Source organism: Solenopsis invicta, chromosome 2 (genome assembly GCF_016802725.1).
Source record: "Solenopsis invicta isolate M01_SB chromosome 2, UNIL_Sinv_3.0, whole genome shotgun sequence".
NCBI lineage: Eukaryota > Metazoa > Arthropoda > Insecta > Hymenoptera > Formicidae > Solenopsis > Solenopsis invicta.
The window spans coordinates 22,344,900-22,367,902 of record NC_052665.1 but is presented as its reverse complement, the minus strand read 5'-3'; the positions used below and the strand labels follow the sequence as shown (position 1 = coordinate 22,367,902).

The 23,003-nt window shown below is 30.6% G+C and overlaps 2 protein-coding genes across 5 annotated transcripts in view; both read right to left on the bottom strand.

Moving 5' to 3' along the window:
- LOC105204990 (WD repeat-containing protein 26) overlaps positions 1 to 14,727 on the bottom strand; it is a 55,541-nt gene extending 40,814 nt beyond the window's left edge. For all 4 annotated transcript variants that reach the window (XM_026140046.2, XM_026140047.2, XM_039446118.1 and 1 more), the window contains exons 1-5: positions 14,493 to 14,727; positions 10,364 to 10,612; positions 3,508 to 3,667; positions 1,306 to 1,476; positions 942 to 1,115 (exon numbers count right to left, since the gene is read on the bottom strand). In XM_026140046.2, the coding sequence (XP_025995831.1) occupies positions 942 to 1,115; positions 1,306 to 1,476; positions 3,508 to 3,667; positions 10,364 to 10,612; positions 14,493 to 14,506 (768 nt within the window). In that variant the 5' untranslated portion in view covers positions 14,507 to 14,727. The remainder of the gene's footprint in view (positions 1 to 941; positions 1,116 to 1,305; positions 1,477 to 3,507; positions 3,668 to 10,363; positions 10,613 to 14,492) is intronic.
- A 3,941-nt stretch (positions 14,728 to 18,668) lies between these two features.
- On the bottom strand, positions 18,669 to 22,011 carry LOC105204987. The gene is made up of 4 exons (XM_039446116.1): positions 21,792 to 22,011; positions 19,701 to 19,848; positions 19,373 to 19,545; positions 18,669 to 18,963 (listed from the first exon to the last, which is right to left on the bottom strand). Exons 1-3 carry the CDS (start codon positions 21,855 to 21,857, stop codon positions 19,502 to 19,504), a joined length of 258 nt encoding a protein of 85 aa, XP_039302050.1. The 5' UTR covers positions 21,858 to 22,011; the 3' UTR covers positions 18,669 to 18,963; positions 19,373 to 19,501.
- Positions 22,012 to 23,003: the final 992 nt, after the last annotated feature.

Below are 23,003 nucleotides of genomic sequence, written 5' to 3'. Positions count from 1 at the left end.
AGATGATGCCACACATCCCAATCAAATTTTAACAATTTTTCGCCAGTCATCATCTTGTGTGTTGTAGAGCCATTGTCGTGATAAAAAAGCACTCCTTTACGATAAAAAAAAAGAAAAAAAAAGAACGGTTCCAAGCCTTTTTAGTATCTTATAAATAGTAACACGTCTATTAGTTTCAACGACTGACTTTATTTTCTCATCATTAATATCCGATGATTGACTTGAGCAAGATACAGCTTTCACACTGTAATCATTAGAACAAAAACGAGCAAACCAGTAGTGATATTAGCGTTCTTTTAGAGAGTTTTATCATCGTAAATTTTATGCAACTTTTCGCAAGCCTGTACATTCTCTCCTTTCCGAAAGTAATGAAGTAATACTTGGCGAAAATGGTTATGTTCTCTTTTCATTTTCAAAACACTATAGAAAAAAATTGTTGATTGATTCGCGCACTTTTTTTAATGGAAGCTAGAAGTGTCAACTTAAACGCGCGTGAGCTCATGAATTTATAGAATCCATTATAAATATAACTAAAACCATTTATGTGTGTGTGTGTGTGTGTGTGTGTGTGTGTGTACATTAAAAAATAAAAATAAAAAAAACCCCGCAATGACTTTTTGAACAACTCAATAACCGTCATTAAAGAAAATCTTCAGAGAATTATAAACTTCATTTAAAAAAATAAAGACATTTCTCTCCATCTTGACTTTCGTGAAGAAAGGAATTAATATTTATTTTAATTTAGGAAAAAGTTAGAATTTTTATTTTAAAAAATAGAGAATTTAATGATCTTTTTGTGCTAATTTATTGATCTAATTCTAATCATAAAGAAAAAATAGAAAAAAAATTGTCGAAATATAGCCATAAAACAAAAATAAAAAGTAATACCGTAAGAAACAATACAATTTATAATTCAAATTGTAATGCAGTCGTTAATATACCTGCGAATGCGTTATATGGTACGTGCAGAGTTGATTTTGCATTTCCACAGCCTGACAGAGTAAAGAATGAAGTCTGCGTGGCGGTAACATAATGGAAGGTGGCAAGAATCTCTGCAGTCTATCCATAAGCGCAGCTCTGGAAGCTGGCCCTTTGCCGTCCCAGCCTGCACGTGTCTGTCAACAAGTGTCCATTTGCTAACGATCAAATTTTCAATTCTAAGTTAGTTTTATCAATTTATATCTTAAGGATAAAATTTCAGTTTTCGTGGAAATTATTAGTAGAGGACATCCATAGTTCAACAAAATTAATAACAATTAATACCATTACTACGTAATTTGCGCTCGTTATTTAAAGCGAATATACCTGTAATTCATCTCGTCCACTGCACATCATAAATAAAGATAATTGATGAACACGACCGGTATTATGGCCCAAAGGTGTAAGTTCGTTGCGTAGTACGTGTAACGCGTCAAACACCATGCCTTCTTCTAAATATTCTAAATACTTTTGTTCTAACAGTAAGAATTTCATCTCCTGCAAATAAAAAAAAAATATTGATAAAATTGTCAAATAGAGAATAAAAGAATTCCAGATAAATAAAATATAGGTAAAATATAGGTAAAATATACCTAAAAATATTAAGTACCTATACTTTATTTATTTGGAATTTTTTTATCTGCATTATTTTCTTTTATTCCCTATTGATTACTGTATTATATTATACGTAAGTTTGAAGTATTCTGAAAATAAAAAATAATTCGCATTTTAATTTTTATTTAAATCCCTCTAATTTAAAATATTTTTTTTTAATTAAAGTGTCTAATATTTTTTATTAAAACTGTACGCAAATCTGACTCAATTAACAATTAACTCTTTAAAAGTGCATTGTCTTCTTTCTTTTATCATTACTTAAATATAATTTAACAGTATTTAAGTGTGTGAAAAAATACTGTAACTTTGAAACAACAATATTTTCGAAGTTAACCAAATCATATTAAAAAGTTATCACTTAGAAAAAAGAATATTTTATATTTACGTATTAATTTTAAATAATTCCAAATTCTCATAATTAAAAAAAAATTTTTTTGGAAAATATAATTGAGAAAAATTGCAACTTTACAATGATATTTTGAATTCGACCAAATGATGATAAAAAGCAGATATAAAGAGTACAAGTAACCATTATTTAATGTATTACCATTATTTTTATTTTTTTATAACAATTTGCTAATGACATTACAATTTTCTCATAATGGTAATAACGTCAGAATTGGGATAGTCACTTTTAACAAGTAACTCATTATTATTACTCATTAAAAAAAAAAAATTAGTAAATCTATTATGGAACAAGTTACAACTGATGTTACCATTATCGTTATAAAAGTATTGTATAACTTCATTACTAAATCATTATTATAAAAAAAGTCGCAGCAACAACTTGTATGTTACTTATAACTCAATACTGTCTATCCGTGATAAAAAATTATCGCTTAAAAAAAAATAAAGCTTTATATTCAGGTATCAATTTAAAAATAATACAAAAATACACTTGATTTAAGATATTTTTTGAAAGAATATTATTGTAAATGAGTCTTCTAGAATGCTAAAATTTTGTAGTTATAATACACTTTTCATTAGAGTCGTCAAACTGTTCACGTTTTGCTATTGTATTTGAGCAATGTCAGCAATATAAACAATGTTTAGACACACATTTGTCTACAGATTTAAAATTCATGTCAGAAGCTGTATACTAATATAATTTTCAGTGTATCAGAAAATACATAGATTATATTTCACGATCTAGAAAAGTTAAAAAAAAAAAAAAAAAAACAGAAAAAGATGCTATGACATAATGCTTAACTTACATAAATGTTTTCAAAATTTTATAAAAATTTTTTATGCTTAATTTTCCGTAAAATAAGAACATTTTAAGCGTATTAAAACTTTGGAGAGATAATTGGAATGTGCGCATATATTTCGCATATATGCATACAGCAAAAAGAAATGTACATATTTTATCTTGTATATCAAGACACGACACAAATTGCACCTTTCGGTCGATTTTCAGCTTGATGCTTTTCCTTTACCTCATTACTCCGAGCGCAATCCAAATCCTGCTTGATATTCGGATTGTGCGCGGGTTAGTGAGGTAGGACAAATAGCGCTAGATAAAAATCGGCCAAAATGCATAATTCGTGCCGAGTCTTGTTATATATGATAAATATACATGTATATATAAAAAAAAAACTAATAAAAAATGTATAATATAATAATAAAAAAGTAACAAAATGTAAAAACAAAAAAAATCATAAAATATATAATAAAAAATGTATGTAAAAACTATTTACATATTTTATTTTTCTGTTATTAGTTGGAATATGTCAATTTGATCAAATATTTTAGAAAACGCTATGACAACGCTACGTTTGGAAACATCACCTGAATGCACTCATGAATCAATTTATCCTTGTTTATTTGATAAATAAACATAAAATTATAAATGGAAACACCAGTGATATTTCTAAACGCAGCACAATCGTCAATTATATGAGGAAAGAGATTTACCACTAAACTCTGGTTTGCACTATTTAAAAAAGACTTGAGTTCATTAAGATCATGATCTGCCTTGTTCCAATCGCCGTCCATAACGTGCTGCCTAAATTTCGCCGCGGCAGGATGATCAAGACGACAACCTGATTCTTGCATAAGTAAATCTGCTGTCCGACTAAAAAATAATATTTTTGTTACTTACTAATCACAAATTGTATATATCTTAATATTTAATCTTACTAGAAACTTTTTTGTAAAATTTCTTAAAAATTTGTATTAATAAATATACAAAAACGAATGTAAATACTAAAATAAATATAAATATTGTATCTTATCTATGTCAAAGTTATTAAATAATAATAAAAATAATAACACTTACTATTTATCATTAAAATAATTTAAACATACAATTTTCTCGAATTTGTGTTATATACATCGTAATCTCAACTATTGTTTTAAAGATATAATTCATAGTTACATAATTATTTTAAAAATATAATTTAGTTTTACTTAAAATTTAAAGAAGGGCGCTGGCGTCGTCAATTTTACCAATTAAACTTGACTTATACATATACAATTTACAATACATACATACGATTTATGAAACAGTAACTAATCTATATACCATTTCATTGAGATCTTTCGTACACACAATTTGTCAAACATTACATTCTCTTAAATAGGCTTCTTTAATTCTAACGCTTAAACATTATTTATTTCACATCTGGCTCTGCCTTTATTTCGCATAACTTTTCCACGGAGTAAATGTTTTCATAACTTGACAACTTTGATAGTAAGAAAGCCTTCTTCGGTCGTAGCTAGGTCTTAGTGCTTATATTTATTTATGTGATTTTATATACTTCTCCAAATTCAACTAGAATGTGCGCCAAATTAATTTTCGGTTATAACACAGCATGTCAAATAAGAATTAGTAATATCACTATTTATATTAAATTAATTAATTTAATATAATAATTGATGCTGATTTGCATCTATATACCCATTCCCCCCTGAAAAAACTGTAAGAAATTTATTGCGAAAAATAACACCCTACCCAGGGTTCGAACCTGGCACCTCCGGAATCTCCGGTCCCGGTGTCTTATCACAGGGACACAGTGATATTTCTCGCAATATTAGTATATGAGTGACAACGCATTCTAGGCGCGTGATTCAAATTACAAATATGTTATTGGACCGATAGTGTAACAACACAATGATAGTAAGAAAGCCTTCTTCGGTCGTAGCTAGGTCTTAGTGCTTATATTTATTTATGTGATTTTATATACTTCTCCGAATTCATTTTCAGGGGGGAATGGGTATATAAATGCAAATCAGCATCAAGTATTATATTAAATTAATTAATTTAATATAAATAGTGATATTACTAATTCTTATTCGACATGCTGTGTTATGACCGAAAATTAATTCGGCGCACATTCTGGTTGAATTCGGAGAAGCATATAAAATCACATAAATAAATATAAGCACTAAGACCTAGCTACGACCGAAGAAGGCTTTCTTACTATCATTGTGTTGTTACACTATCGGTCCAATAACATATTTGTAATTGACAACTTTGATCGCCATATTGAGATAAAAGTTGATAAGGTAATCTATAATTTTTTACTTTTTCCTGTTTCTTTCAAAAAATAGACTAAATCTATATACATTAGCACATGTAATTTAATTGTGTAAAAGAAATTATTTTTTCACACTGCTATCATTTTTTTATAATTTGAAGACCTAGATTGAGGTTCGAAACAAAAATTATTAACACATAAGCCTGCAAGGTAATTTTTTGCATTATTCTCAATATGAGTGTACAAAAAGAGGTACCTCATACCCCCATGTTTAACTTGTAAGTTTTCGAAATTTCTGATTATTCTTTTATTTTTTATTAAACATAGAGGAAAGAAAGTGATGGTAGAATACCATTTCGTTTTTTAAAAATAACTTAGTAAATATTAACGTAACACAATTTTTATCAATACCAGTTTGTTAACCATAGAGCTCTACCAATCATCTTCGTAAAAATTCATCAGGTATATAGAACAAAAGTAAATTGCAATTTATTGAATAAAGAAAAAAGGATGCGTTTGTGAGATGGAGGGTCGTAAAATACTGTAAACAACTGATGTCATAAAAGCAGGTATGAAAAGTAACAAGTTACTTGTAACGCCGTTACCATTACAGTTACTTTTTTTGGTAACAAACTGGTAACAGCGTTACTTTTTATTTTTTGTTATCTTTAACGATAACGTAGTTACATTTTCCTAGTAACGAATTTAACAATTACTTTTATCGTTACTTTTTAATTTATGATATAATTTTCAATCTTTATTTTTCAATCAATATTCGAAGCTCGTTATTATATTTAAGGTCGTTTTAAGAACAGTTGTAATATAAACCACAACTTTCATCAATCAAAATCGGCTTCTGAATCTGAAGAAGAACTGCAACAATTTTTTTAAATCGAAAAGGTCTAACATCGAATTATTGAAGAATTTTCCCAAATTAAAAAAAAAAAACATTCATTAAATTTAATATTGCGTTACCCAGCAGTGCATCAATCGAAGACTGTTTGGTGTAGATAATTTTGTACTATCACATTTAAGAAGTCATCTACAAAATAACATAATGGAGTACCAACTTGTTAACAGTAAATAGTAAATTAATACCAATAAAAATGTAATACTATAGTAAAACCTTTAGATGGTTTTACTTTTATATTACATTACAAAGTAAAATCTTCAGACACACAAAAATCAAACCTTTGCGACATAATTAACCTTTGTAATGTAATTAGCTTCCTATTAAAAATATCGATAAAAAAATTTATTAAGTTTATATTTAATAAATCCTATATAAATCTTATCCAGAAAATCCTATATACTTTTTGTTTATTTATTTATTTTAAGAACTGTAGATTTAACATTATATTAAAATTTTTTAAACATAATCTAATTTTATTTTAAAATTAAGTAACAAATCATTACTTTCTATGTAACGATAACGGTAACTAGTTACTCTTTTTTATTCTGTAACGAGTGACGGTGACGAGTTACTTTTAAAAAGTAACTTTCCATTCTCTGCATAAAAAGTACCTTAAAGTTAAAAAAAATCACTAATTAATAATTCTTTGTAGATTTTACACATTAATAAGTGCTACCAAACAAGGTTTTATAAACAATTTATAAAATGCATTTCATTTAAAAATAAAAAGTATATATTAATAATTATTTTATAAAATAATTTTTTTTACTTGAAATTTTTAAAATAATTTCTGTGCTGGTAATAAATATTATGCAACGTCCATTATGAAATTGTAAAGTCGCAAGAGCGGTCTTACACTCGTAATGCAAATGTCTCTCTCACTACATGATATAACTTTATATTTATATCAAATTCATACACATCTTATGATACACATTAAATTCAATTACATAATTTAAAAACCATATTCAAGATCTTCAAACTAGACTAAAGTTTAAAAATCAATATTTAACAACATACTTCTTAAAATTATATAGAGAATGTATATTTGTAAATATTGCTGTAAAATCGTAATTCAGCTTTTATAAAAAAACAATGAATACTAATGACCAGTAGTCATACTGTAATGTCTAAATAGACTGTAAAAAAGTAATTTTAACGGTTGTTCTTAGAATTCAACGCAAATTATATATCACAATATCTCAGAATCCTACGCGTATTTCACGACTCTCGTTTTTTCTTTATGGTTAGATTAGGTTAGGTTAGAATAGGTTCTGAAATTCACTGCCAATCTATAATATACGTAACGTAAACTATAGATTTTTAGTGGCAATGTATATCGAAATGTAGTTTATATTTACTAAAGATAGTATAAAAATAAGTGCTTGAAATTCTAGAATTAAAAAAAAATTATTTTAGTATAATGTATGTGCATTATTATATACCACATTATTACGTTCTTTCGCTTTTTGCATACTACCGTATGTAAACACTGAAACATTTAGGACCTTCTTCTCGAGATCCGAGTTTCTTTAATTATGTATACAATGATCATTATATATAAAATAATATTATTTATTCATTACAATCCATTATCCACCATTTTATATAGTTCAATTAATACAAATTTGCTCATTATTTGTAAAATCGTGATATGTTGTTTTTTCAATATCTATTTTCAATATTTCAAATAATTAAACATAAACATTTTTTTGGAGCGATTCATATCGTACTATTTTTTTTATTAATCCAACTAAAAATCTTATTTTTGTGCTTGAAGGTTAAATTGAAAAGTATGCAAATTTTTTAAATTCAAAGTAGTCAGTTTTTTGCAAATTTTTATGAAATAAAATTTGTTTAACCAATTGTAATTACTACAAAATAAAATATTTTTTTGATTTTTGATTGTCTATCTTTATCTTACTCTAAAATATTAATTTCTCACGTATTAAGCTAAAAAATGCTTTAAAAGATATAAGGTGACAAAGTTACAGGATTTCACAGACCCTGGTGTGACAGGAAAGATAATTAAAAATAGTTGGTAAGCTAGGTTTAATAAAATGACATTTTTTGTTAATAAAATAGACGACGCCAGCTTCACCTTAAATTATCTACACACACACGCACACATGCGCACGCACATACATACATATACCGAACCGCATACATATTATTAGCTAAAATGTTTTAATACTTTTTCATACTACCTATCATTATAAAATAAATATAAATAATAATACCAAAGTATTTATATTTTACAGTTCTATCAATTCTTTTCTGCTATTCAAATACAGTTTATATAATTTTCTTGATAAATTAATAAAAAAACCAAAAATTATATGATATCTAACTCAGGTTCAAGTACTTTATGTATTTAAATTAAATATATAAATGTATATACGTGCGTATATGTATACATAAATATATATGTATTTTAGTTACACACATACATTATAGATCTAACATAAATATATGTACAGAGTGTTGCAGATACATACAGTGCAGTCTGCGAGTTGCATACCCAGTAGCGGGATTCTGTAACTCCTTAGCGACAATTCGGTATCGTTAAAGCGTCGTTGCGCACGTATTATACATAGTAGAAAAGCTGCGCAACGACACGTAACGATATCCCTAGCTGTCGTTAAGAGTTACAGAATACGTCTACAGCATCGTTGTACAGATATTATATATGGTAGAAAAGCTGCGCAACGACACGTAACGATAACGATATCCCTTTCTAGTAATATTGTTGTCATGAAGTTACAGAATAGAGCTACTGGCAGTATCTGGGTATGCAATCCGCAAACTGCACTGTACGTATCTACAACACCCTGTATGTAACTGAAATACTTATACCTATTTCCACCAATGCAGATTAACTTTGATCTCAGTTTAACTTATTCTTTATCTTTCTTTAGTTGTAAGAATTGAAAAAAAATAAGAAGTAAGTTAAACTGAGATCAAAGTTAATATTGTTGGGAATGGGCATTAAAAAGTAATTGCCGTATCCATATTGAAATTGTGACGTCATAAACGAAAAATCACATGTCAGTTTCTTGCGTGCTATTCGTAAAGAGAATTTAGATAAAACAAAATAATGAGATCATTTTAAAACACTTGTAAAAATCAGCCTCAATTTTTCTTTTCGTACATGACAGTTAATAGTCATAAAAAATATATAAAGTAAAGTCTATTCAGGCAGAAAGATACACGGACAGCTGTCGAAAGAAGTAAAAAATATGCTTTTATGTATAAAATTGCAAGATAATTTTACTATACTTGCGGCCCATTTTTATGAATTTGGTAAACACGAAACAAGTGGCATTTTCACATTAAAGCACATAATAATGAAGTGACATGCAAAACAAAATGTTCAATATGTCACTTTCACGTCTATTATAAATAGGTCTAATTTTTCCGCGATACTACGTCGTCACCATCAACACGGAATTCTCGGCCGACACTCAGGTGCTTTAAACGTCAGTTAATAATTGATTCACTTGACAAACATATTTGTTTCGCATATATTATAATTTAAGAATAACTTTTTTTAATCTTTTAAAATTAGGAAATAACTCGTTACATATGAAGTTAGAGCAACTTTTTTTAGTAACTGTAATTTCATTCCTTTTTTATTTATAACTGTAATTTAACTTAGTTTACATTTTTGCTATAATTAGTATCTAATTTAGTATTTTTTCAGTTTTCAGGTACTTTTAAAGTTTATTTTATACATTTAAAATTTATTCATCAACATATGGATTGTATTTAGCAGAATTAAATGATAATTTATCTTCAAAAGTGCCTATCATATAAAGTGAGACTACTCTTTAAAACAAGCCTTGGATCATTAGTTTATGATTTTATTACAAACCAATGAGATAAATTTGTGTGTTTAAATTTGACAAATTTTTTAGCTGACAAATAATGTTCCATGTAAATTAATAATAATGTTTCATGTATATTAATTTATTGTAAATTATTAATTTAGCTATATATTAAACATATTTTGTTCTTAATATAAGTTCTTAAAAATAATTGATTCATTATATACAAAAAAATGCAGTATGTAATTGAATATTTAGTATAAGTAAAATAACTTACTAATATTAGAAATGTAAAATTCTTGTATGGAAAATAGCAATGTATAAACATACCAAAAATTTAATAGAAAAGTAACGGAAAAGTAACGGCTCGTTATTTTTTGAGTAGTTGTAGCTGTTACGTGTTATTTTTCGAAGTCAACAACTTACTTTTAGTCAATAAGTTACTTTTTGAAGAAAAAAATTATAACTAATTATTTCTACAAAGTTTTCCTAATCCTGATGTTTTGACTAGATTTAAAAAAGTAGAAAATTAAATCAACGATGTTACATACTCCAAACCGACTGTCTTCAAATGTTGACCGATAAGTCTCACAATGTCTTGATTAGTTTTGTCCATTATTTTTGGTGGTCCCAAACTTTGATTTATATCTCCGTTCACACCATTAATGTCACTGTCCGATTCCGGTAACAGATTACCATTGGTATGAGGCCCACTGGAATCTGCTTTGGCTCCATTTTGCTGCAGTCCAGAAGACACACCACCATTTGAGGCCTGCTGCTGCATTATGCTGTCGTGCATACTGTAACGTTATTCAAAATGGCAATACTAATGATATCATTGTTATTTACTCAAGGATATATCAATTAGTACAAACATTTTCTTATTTTGATGGACACATTTTCTAGTAATGTTAAAAAGTTTGAAAACAAAAGGGTCTCATTAGCGGACGATAGCATACATTTACTCTAATTAATCATTGCCTAAAAATTTTCTATTAATTTTATACTAATCAGAAAATTTTATGTTAAATTAGCTAATTACCGATGTGGGATATCGGGAATTTCTAAAAATCATGACTTGCATGTCAGTTTAAAAACAAAGATAAAGTATAAAACAATAATAATAATTTTTATAATTTATCTAACTTATGTAAAGAAAAAAACCTTATAAAGAAGTTGTGTGCATGGAAAGAGAATATAGGAGAAAGAAACAAATATACAAAAATGATTAGAGAGTCTGAGAAACACGAATAAATATATACTAAAAAACAAGTATTACCTAAATTTTTCAGCTTAATTAAATTTTATTCAATTCAAATGTTTATGTAAATTTTATATTTTGTTTGCAATTAAATTATTTAAAATTATCCTTCTTTTAAAACTCATTGTTATTTTACAGTTATACAGTTTAATTTTAGATATTTCTTAAGATGCTGCTAGTATCATTATTAAATTCATGATTAACTTAATTTGATAATATTATATTATTTCTAGTTTCAGTTTATGTTTGTATTTGAAGACGGTGTTTCAATCCCCTGTATTATATATCTTAAATATATGTTATTTAACTTAAATTTATCTTAAGTACACAATAAGCATTCCTGAGTTTTTTCAAATTTTTTGATCTTGTAGTTTTATTTTAAACTTATAACAATACTAATTTAAATTAGATCATAAGTGTATTCACACAAGTAAGTAACAAAGTGTTAATTAATAATTAAGACTGGATCTTGATACGTAATATTATTTTATATGTAAATCTTGATACATTTTCACGTTTTTACAAACTGTGGGTTAAACATCATTAAATTTGAAATACAATCATAAACTGACGCTAGAAATAATATTATAATATTATCAAATTAAATAAATAAATTTAACAATAAAGCTACCAACACCTTAAAAAATTGTAACAACCATGTAAAATAAAATATAACTATTTAAAATAGCAATGAGTCTTAAAGAAAGTTTTAAATAATTTAATTGCAAACAAAATATAAGAATTTTGAAAAACTATGTAACAAAGGCCAGAGCTTAAAAAATTTTTTGAAATTAAAAAAATAAAATTTTACTGTTACTATTTTATCTAAAAATATAAATTATATTTTCTTTAAATGTGACATCATGTAAAATGCAACCACAATGCTTGTCACTACATTTCAATTATTATTATAATTTTTCTTCAATTTGTTCCACATCAATTACACTAATTTACAAACAAAATACATTTTTTAATTTTGCATCAGTCAAGATGTTTCTGATAGATTTCTGGATGCTGAAAATGATGCTACAAACCAATTTCACCAGCATGTCAAGTTTTCAAAGTAATTGAGGTTTAATATGCAAAAAAATAGCTTTTATTGCAATATTTAAAATCTTTTATAAAAATGGTCAATATTATCTTGAAATTCTGATCAGAAGTCTTAGTAAATATATACAGTGGATCCATTGGAAAAGGTGACTTAGGCTGCGGTCCACTTGACGCTACAAATGCTTCGAAGCGTTTGATTAACCAATCAAAACAATGAATTTTACAAATTAACCAATCGAAAAATACTTAGAAGCATTTGTAGCGTCAAGTGGACCGTAGTCTGGTTCTATCTCCACGCTGCTTACAGTGCCATTTCTGAATATAAACATGTGTAATGTAGTAACATATTTCAGCTGGCACCAGCTAAAATTTCAAGGCGTTAGCGTGTCTGCTTCATTAGTTATAACATAAAATGTTGCAGTATCTTTTAAGTGTTGGTCAAAAAAACATGATGCAGTAACATTAAATTTTGTTTTAAATTGGGCAAAAGTCACAGAAACATTTCAAATAATTCAAACTGCCTGTGGTAGTAAAGCTAAGAGTAAGAACGTTTTAAAGTAGTTTATAAGATTTTGTGAAGGCAGAAAAAGCATTAAAGATCGATGGCTAGGTCCATCAAAAAACATTCAAATCGTAAAGATTGTAGAAAGTAGCTGAAATTCTTTGAAAAAATCGCTGTGTATCTACAAGACTTATTGAGAAACTTACTGGCATTCCTAAATCTGAATATCATTAACAGGACTTTTGATTATTGTGTCACAATAACGTACCAGACCACAAAGCCGAAATTGTACACGAATTTTTAGTCAAAAGATATTGTAATGTTTGACCATCCACCTAACGTATTTGCCTGACGTGGCTCCACGTGACTTCTGACTATTTCCAAAACTGAGTTTGGTGATAGAAGAAATACATTATGATTCGATTAAAGACAACCAAAAAGCTTTGATAAAGATTTTAAAGGTGATTCCAATGGAAGACCTTAAGGACTGCTTCAAAAAGTTTTACAATCATTTCCAGCAGTGTATTGACTCAAAAAATCTATTTCAAATAACTAATAATAAAAAGAAAACAAAATTAACTTGTATTTCATTTTACACCAGTCACCTTTCTTCACCACCATTGGACACACATGTATTGTTTATTCCCTGTAAAATGCATTTTTTTTATTTCAGTATCTTACTTTTTAGTCATGATATAAAGTAATTTAAGTATAGAATTTTGCTGAGATAACACATATTCTACTTATAATGATAAAATCCATATACTTATAATATCTGTAGTTTGAGATTATTGAAAGACATATGTATTTCTCTTATATTTATTCTGCTAAATTACACTAAATGCATATTTATATTATAGTGTCTCGCTTTAATTGCTCACTTCAAATTTTCCAAAACAAATGCATTAAAAAAAAAAGTTTTAGACAAAAGTATGATCTAAAGGAAGAGAAATAATGATAAAATCATTCTTTTCTTATCGCCCCTCAATAACTGAGCTGTTGATTGTGCGTGCAACTCTACCTCAAAAGTAGTTCCAAGCTTTAATCTTTCATAGCACAGCTTAAAAATAAGATGTTGAAAAAATTACATTTTATAAGGGATGAACAATACATTCAGAACAATGACAAAAATTTCTAGATGATCCTTGCTTTCCAGCTATGTACACAAGCAACACTGTGTAACAGTAAATTATTTTATACTTGTTTATCAATATTTAAAAAAATGATTCATTGTGTTACAATGTTACTTGTGTCATGTAGCTGGAAAGCAACCAATGTTAATCTTTTCTACATAAAAAATCTTAAATATTGCAAAAAAACCATTTTTTATAAATAAAACCTCAATTATTTTAGAATGATATGTGGGTAAATTTTGGTTTATGGCATCATTTTTAGCAGCCAAAAATCTGTAAAAAATACTTTTTCTAATTTAACATAATTTTTGGCTGTAAAGTGTTCTAGTATTATATTTTGACAAATTATTGTTTTTATTGCTTAAATTTTATTCATTATTTATTATTTTAATGACAATGCCAAAAACTCCTTTGTTAGAAAATATATATAAATGAAAAGACATGAAAACTTTCCTCTATCTTTTTAAATTGTTGAACTTTCTTAAATGATAGATAATATGAAATACTTTGACTTCAGCTCCATTATTTATATATTCAATTTAAATAACTAGAGTATTTAAATTTTAATTCAATTTTTTATATAATATTTAATTGAAATATATAAAAGACTTAAACAGAAATAATTTAATTAAATTAGTAATTTAGTCAAATCAACAATTTTTTTTTCAGTGTACGACAAAATTCTACCGTGTACTCGCGCGTAGAAAGATGCCAAGAAAAATCTGATACATTACCGATAATTATCCATGTCCGGACTAGGGGAGTGGTGCTCGTCCGCTGGTCGTAGGGTAGTCGGTACAGAACTACGGGACCTTTTGCGCGGTGGCGGAGCGAGTCCACCGTCGTCCGACTCGCTGCTCGAGGCCAGGCTTACGCGCGTACCGCCCCGTTTTTCACACTATTATTGTCCCCCGGGATAGCCGTTGGCGAATAACGCGGCGCGGACCTGGGACTGGGGCCGGGGGTTTTGAGGAAGCCACGCGCGCAGCCACGATTGCGTCGGGATAGCAAGGAAAAAAAGGGACCTGGCTTAGCTTTCCCCCCGTTTTTTTTCCCGTCTCCTCTCTCGCCACTTGTCGCGTCCGCAGATCTTCAAAAACGTTCGCACTTCCTCGCGCGCGTCCCTCTCGCGCGGACCAGCCACTCTTTAGTCGCAATCTTCGCCGTTTTTGCCAATCGCCAAGACTCGATGATAATATTTTGGAGAAAACGGGATCTGTCTACCGAGACCGACACGAATCAGGGGAACAATGACTGCAACACAGCTGATACTTGTTTGGATCTGTCGTTTACGTCACGTCGTGCTCTCTTTGCGAATAGATTGGCGATCGTCGCGCCTACTACATCCGCTCGTTGCGTAGGCTGCGTTCTAAAGCCCAAATCACACTAGCGATTGACAATTGCAATTGACGATTGGTGATTACTTTTTAAACCAATCAGAGCAAAACAGTCGGTAGCTGCTTTGCTCTAATTGGTTGAAAATTAATTGCCAATCGTCAATCGCAATCGTCAATCGCTAGGTGTGATTTGGGCTTTAGGCTGTGTTCCAAAATTTAAGCCTGCCGCAGACGATACGTTTTTTCTTACGGGATTGCTTACGTGCTCTTATACTGGCAGTCTTACGTACTCCCGTACTGGAAATGGGTAGCTTACGGGCTACGCTACTGGCTCGCGTACTGGATTTTTGAAATAGAACATGTCCTATTTTTCTTACGTGATTCTATACTGGTTTATTGTGAGAGCCAATCAGGACGCAGTTTGTATAGGTTATACTGGGTTATACCAGGTTATACTGTCGAAGTGTTGTCAAAGTTCAAACGTGAATTCACTTCGCAAACATGACGTCGTGCAAAAATGAAAAGAATTCAAAATAGTCCAAAAAAAGTATTTTATGTTTAATAGAGGCCTATTAATAAGAACCATGTTTATATGCGATAAACACACCAAATTACCATAATAAGCACAGTAAAAGTGAGGCATTAAAGAATGTATTGACTGTCGACTCCATAAACGTCGGCGATATTTATTTTGTTGTCGCAATTTTTCAATAATTAAAAATAATGCAATAGCAATTTTACGACAATTTACAACTGTTGCAATAATTTCATCCATCTCATCTATTTCATCCATATTTAAGCGTGCCGCTTCTATGAAACAAATTTCAGTTGCTCAGCCCATACGAAAACTCACACCGTGTGAAGCCACGGCCAGTAACACTGCCAGTAACATTGCCCGTACGGTAGCAAGCAAGAAAATCCAGTTAGAAATCCAGTAAGAAAAAACGTATCGTCTGCGGCAGGCTTTACTTAAAATTTACAGTTTACGTTACGTATACTATAGTTTTTCAGTACTGGCAGTGAATTTTGGAACGCATCCATAGTATTCGGAATATATCAGGCTGAAGTCTATTTTAAAGGGTCTCGCACATAAAATGCATAACATAACATAAGCACAACATAAGACCAATAGACCAATGAAAATGTTATGTAAATAAATATGGCGACTTTATGCTGGATGCTCATTGGCCCATCGGTCTGATGTTGTACTTGTGTTACGTTATGCATTTCATGTGCGAGGCCCTTTAGTGACTGCTATTTTTCGCGTAAAGGGCCTCGCACATAAAAAGCATAACATAACATAAGCACAACATAAAGGGCCTCGCACATGAAATGCATAACATAACATAAGCACAACATAAGACCAATGGGCCAATGAGCAACCAGCAATAAGTCGTCATATTGATTTACATAAGATTCCCATTGGTCCAGAGGCCTTATGCTACGCTTATGCTCTGTTATGCATTTCATGTGCGAGGCTCTTAAGACCGACGGACCAATGAAAATGTTATGTAAATCAATATGGCGACTTTATGCTGGATGCTCATCTCTTTTATGTTGTGCTTTGGCGAGTCCTGATAGCGCACATCCCGATAGCACTCACAATAGCAGATGCCTAGAGATTTTCCGTAGGTTGGGTTAGATAAGTCAAGATGATTGGTTGGTGGGCTATCGGGATGTGCGTTAAGCTGCGAATTCATGCAGCGATAAATCGCTGGCGACTTGGAAGAAGTGGGGGAAAAGTAACGCCAGCGTCAAGTATCTGTCGCTTTCTCCCAGTACATATTCATGTGGCGACAAATCGCTAGCGACTAAAAATACAATAAATATAAAAAAAAGTATTAAAAAAGTATAAAATAAAATAAGTATTATTTTTATTAAAAATAATACTTATTAATCTGTAATTATTAACTAATAATTTACTGAGTTGATTGCAAAAGGCGCAATAGGCGTTTAGTGTCAATAGGCGCAATCAACTCAGTAAACTATTAGTTAATAATGACAGAGTAATAAGTATTATTTTTAATAGAAATTGAAAAGTGAAGAAAAATGAAAGTGACAATACGTTCAAATAAGGTGTATTCTGCTGAATGCGCAAATATTTTGGGAACAGCAGTAGCAAGAGCAATTAATAAGCGACAAATAGTGATTACAACTGCTATAATGTTGGAATTGCAAAAAACACAAGAGAAACGGCATTACAAAAAGAAGCAGTATTGGGTAGCTCCATACTTAAAAGACCGTCAGGATCATAGCTTTTTTCACGTATCCGTTCCTAAACTAGTATTTGAAGATTCCATACTGCTCACGATTGTGTCGACTTGTCGCTGAAGTTCAACCAAGTTGAACTTCTGATGATTTGTCGACGGATTCGGCACAAGTATGTGTAGAAGGGGAAAATCGAGGTAGAAGGGGAAAGTCGCCAGCGATTTATCGCTGTATGAATTCGCACCTTTATCAGAACCCTCCCGTGCACTCGACTCACGAGATCTCTAGAGGTAGAGAGTCTGGACATCTGCCCCTAAAATGTCGGTGATGAATATGCCAGTGTATGTACGTGAGCTTTATGTGTGTGTATGTTTATCATTGTGTGCACTAGTCGTGTGTAAGCTGTTATCACATTGGCTAAAGAGGATTAAACAAGGATCCGTATTGGTGCTGCCATTTTAGGTGCACAATCACGTGCATCCAATCACGTGGAACCCCGAGATATCCAGATTCTCTACTTCTAGGGACTCTAGAGGTTTCCAGCGGCGCAGCCACCTAGCGGTGGTGCCAACACTCAGTTGTTTGCATGGATTCTTAGGCCGATATTCATAGGCCGGTATTCGTAGTCGATTCTTATAGCGTTTTCGATTGGGAAAAAGTTAGTGCGCACTAGAGTCCTATATAAAGAGAGAAGCGACATCAAACTCCCACCACAACCTTCAGTATCCAATTGAGTGCTCCACCGCCATTTTGGGACCGCTCTAACGTCATCAAACACCATTCGTATCATTGTGCAACAGCTGTGTTCACAATATGGCTGCTCGCTTAGCCAATCAAGTATCAATCAGATTACCAATCAGAGCTTCGGACATCAATGTCGCTTCTCTCTTTATATTGGACTCTACTCTACGCGCTTCAAGCGTAATGGCTCTTGCAGACCAGCGCGACGACGCGACACGCGATGCGCGATACGCAACAAATCGCGAGATTAAAATTTTCTATCTATTCACACAGACGCGATGATGTGCAATATATGTTTTTACGCGACCAGCAAGTGAGTTATTGTAATTCTACAAGTGTATTATAAAGTAATATAAGACAAATCAATAACGTGTCAATAACAAATAAAATAAGGTAATATAAATATAAAATTTTTATTAAATTAAGTCATACAAAATCTATAAAATATCTAAAATTTAATAAAAATATTTAAAAATCTAATGGCTTTACATTTTCTTTTATTTGTTATTGTTTTTACATTTTCTTTTATTTGCTTTTCATAATACGAGCTTATTATTTTTATTTTTATACATTCTATATTATTTTTTAGAATACTAATGATGAACAGTAAACAGCAAAAATGGTTTTTACTTTTATTATATCTTTTACAAAAAAAAAGGTAAAGAAATTGATACAAATATGAAATTATTTATAGTTATTTGGTGGATTAGATTAAAGAGAACTAATATAAATGAACGAAAACTTCGATGGTGGGTTTGACCTATTAATCAAAAACGTAATAAACAAAGTGATGGCAATCACTTTATTGAAGAAATGATCTGCTTTCTATGCCTCTTCTATGTAGCTTTTGTCTGCATTTGATTTTGAATGAAATTCAGATTTATTTAAATCTGTAATTATTTGTATATTGCTGAATGTTCTGAAAAGATAAGCAAAAATATTTTTATACAACATATCTGTATAAACATAACTCTAATTTATTCTAAATCGCTATCAATTATTATGAAAATAATATTACTAATACAAGATATAAAATACAAAATGTAATTAAAAGTTCTGACCAAACTTGAATAGTAGATACTATATGTATAAAGTATTATATATGTATATATACATGTATAATACATACATACATACATACACATATCAATAAAATGTTTATATACACAGAAAACTTTTTTTTAAGATCTTATTAATTTTATATGAATTTCGTTTAGAGATATCAAATTTAATAAAATATAATCAAATCTTTTGATTGCATCCTGTATATAACAGAAATAATGAAAATTATTTGAGCAAACTGATATCTTCTAAAGTTTTAAACATACCTTCTGTGTTTTGTGGTCGGTTTTAAAAATTGCATTTGTTCATAATATTTCCAATTCGTTATTTTTTTTGTGGCTGCCCTACCACTTGCAATATAACTTCTCCCATCTTTATATTTCCTCAAAAATGTATCACGTAAATTTTTCCATTTTTTGGCAAATTTTTGAATCTGCATCTTTTTGAGTAAAAATTATATATTAATATATTATGTATAATATATTAAGTAATAAATGCCATATAATTTTTAAACTCATAATATAAAATCTATATAAAATATATAATATAAAAAAAATATAAAAAGAATCTAGGTATACATATTGACAGCTTTACCGACTTCTTCCCATGCTTTTCGTATTGTACTCATTCCTCTCATGTTTATATCTAATTTATAATCCCATAAACACGGCCTCTCTTGCACTTCTAATATTAATATTTCTTCGAACACTTGTGAGTTAATTGTTAAAGAATCATTATCGGGCTGAAATTGTATATATGAAAATTATTTACAATAATAATAAAATTGTGAAATGTTTAAGAGAAAGACAAGGAACAGTCACAGCTGAATTTTCCATCTTAGTTCTAAATAAAATTGTGTTTAAGACTAAAAGTAAAACCGGCGTGCAATTTGAAAAATGTATTATATATAAGCAGGGATGGGAAGTAACTCGTTACTTGTAACGAAGTTACAGTTAGAGTTACCTGTTTTTGGTAACTGTAACTTAACTTCGTTACTTTTTTTCAACTGTAACTATAAACTTAACTTAGTTACATTATTTGTGTAACTAGTAACTAAATTAATAGTTATTTTTATAGTTACTTTATATATTTCAAACTCATTTGCCAATTTAGATAGCATTTGCAAACATCACCCGAGTGGCGTCGTGTATCATTTTATCTTTATTTAACAATCGGTAAACAACAAGGATAAAATGATATATATGAGGGTACTCAACTGATGTTTTCGAACGCAGCTTTAATGTGATTGGTGATTGGTTAGACCTAAAAGAATACACTAATAGCAGTAAGCGCTCACTCAACCACTGAGTTTGCTGAACGCAGCTACTGTTGCTCGATGCAGTGACAATTCTATGTTCTATGCCTCTTATGTGATCCGAGAGAGATGATATGATGAGAGATGATGTGATCCGAGAAAAAGTTCTGTCTAGAAAGATACACGTGACAATGAACGGTTATATGTTATACATTTGGCAGCCCCGTATCAGTAGTCATAGGTTACAAGTTATTTACATGTAGATACACGATTGTATGTACATACAGTCGTGAGCTAAAAGATTGAAACACATTTTCTTCGATGGTTTTTAAAATATAGACTTGCTCATCGAACGGCGAACGTAATTGGTTCTTACTTGTGGATTCAACCAATTATGTTCGCCGATCGAGGAGCAAGTCTACATTCTAAAAACCATCCAAGAAAACGTGTTGCAACCTTTTAGCTCACGACTGTACTTGTAGGGCCCGGATATTCAAGTACGATTCCGGGATGCTCGCGAAGAATCACTGCGTGTTGTGTGATCGTCTGGCTGGTCTATCGTGTGATAATCAGCCAGCAGAGAATTGGTTACTAAGAATGCCTTTGAGTCTAAATTCTATACTTAGTCTTAAAGTTAGTTTATAATAGCCGTTACCATAAGAAATTGATCAATCATAGTCAATTATTCTTTTATAAATCAACTATGATTGACCAATTTCTTACGGCTATTATAAACCAACCTTTATCCTCAAAAAATTTAGAACATAATTCACATAGTTTTCATCTGTACATATAGGTAATTAATATTTAATATATGTAAAAATGTCACATGCATCTTATGCGTCGTCAATAAAGACTATAATAAAGACTTAAGCCTTTAGCCTTAAGAAATTGGCCAAACACAATCGATTATTCTTCTATAAATCAATTATTATTGGTTAATTTCTTAAGGTTAAAGGCTTAAGTCTCTATTGTAGATAACGCTTTACACAATTAAAGATAGAAAAGACTTTACGTGGATGCTCTTCAGTAAAAGTCTCGTATTTAAATTATTAATGTTTTATAATATTACAAAAAAAAAAAAACAGAAAAGTAACTGAAAAGTAACTTTAAGTTACTTTTTCAATAACTGTAACTGTAACGAGTTATTTTTTAAAGTCAGTAACTTGTAACGGTAACTAGTTATTTTTTGGAAGACAGAAACTGTAACTGTAACTAGTTATTTTTACAAAGTAACTTTCCCAAGCCTGTATATAAGATCACATAAGAAATATTATGCATTAAGAGCTTGTTTCGTTCCTTAACCCTTTTCTTCAATTAATTGTATTATAAGTATTTATTTAAAGTGACTATTGTTAAAATAAGTATTATCATTAAGTAACATGCCTAACCTCTCATTTTTTAATGAATTGATTAATATTTATACTTACATCAATATTTTCTGTATCAAATTCTCCTGCTTCGTCTAAATATTCGTAGTTTTCACAATCTGACATGTTTCTTATTATCTTTAAATTCTCTTTAAATTCCCCGTGTCCCGTGTTTGCTGCAGTCTACCGGTTCTGTTGGCCCGTGTTGATTCGTTATTTGTGTCGATTAGAGGACTAATGACTCTGGCAGACCAGTGCGATTTGCGACACGCGACGCGCGATTATCCAATAGGCGTTTACAATTTTTTGAAAAGACGTACGCCTATTGGATAATCGCGCGTCGCGTGTCGCAAATCGCGCTGGTCTGCCAGAGCCATAAGTTGGGTTGTGTCGCTTGTCGCGTGCGACAAATCTTCAAACTTGGCCAATTTTGTTGCGATGTCGCGATCCCTAGTGCAACGGATATGACGTGGAAAAGCTGTACGCTCATTGGGTATCGCGTGTCGCGTATCGCGTTGTCGCGCATGCTGCAAGAGCCATAAGGCTCAATGCACACAAGCTGCGTCAACGCGTTATGCGTGGCGGATAGCCAATCATTCTTTTGCTTTCTTATTTCTTTCTAGAGTCCTATATAAAGAGAGAAGCGACATCGAACCCCCACCACAACCTTCAGTATCCAATTGAGTCCTCCACCGCTATTTTGGGACCGCTCTAACGTCATCAAACACCCTCAAACACCATTCGTATCATTCTACAGCTGTGGTCACAATATGGCTGCTCACTTAGCCAATCAAGTATCAATCAGATTACCAATCAGAGCTTTGGACATCAATGTCGCTTCTCTCTTTATGGCTGCGTTCCGAAATTCACTGCCAGTACTGAAAATCTATAGTATACGTAACGTGAACTATAGATTTTCAGTACTTGCAGTGTATATCGGAACGCAGCCTATATAGGACTCTATTTCTTTCCATAAAAGAGAAAAAATGATTGGCTACTTCGCCCTACGTAACGCGTTGACGCGTGCTGTGTGCATTGAGCATAATTCGGAACGCACCCACAGTGTGTCTAGCTGGAAAACGACCTATAAAAGAGCAAATTTACTAGGTGTTGACCAATGAAATTATAAATACTTTAGTAAATTTGTTCACTTTTATAATTTTTACTCTAGTAAGGGTGCGTTCAGATTCCTCACTCGGGTGCACCCAGATGTCATTTTATTTTTGTTGTTTATCGAATGTTAAACAAGGATGGAATGATGCCTGAGTGCAC

Coding starts and splice junctions, on each gene's coding strand:
- LOC105204987 (XM_039446116.1), bottom strand. CDS start 21,857: ATGTCAGATTGTGAAAACTACGAATATTTAGACGAAGCAGGAGAATTT. Junction 19,849..21,791: donor TTGATACAGAAAATATTGAT/GTAAGTATAAAT, acceptor ATACAATTTCAG/CCCGATAATGATTCTTTAAC. Junction 19,546..19,700: donor AAAAGCATGGGAAGAAGTCG/GTAAAGCTGTCA, acceptor TTACTCAAAAAG/ATGCAGATTCAAAAATTTGC.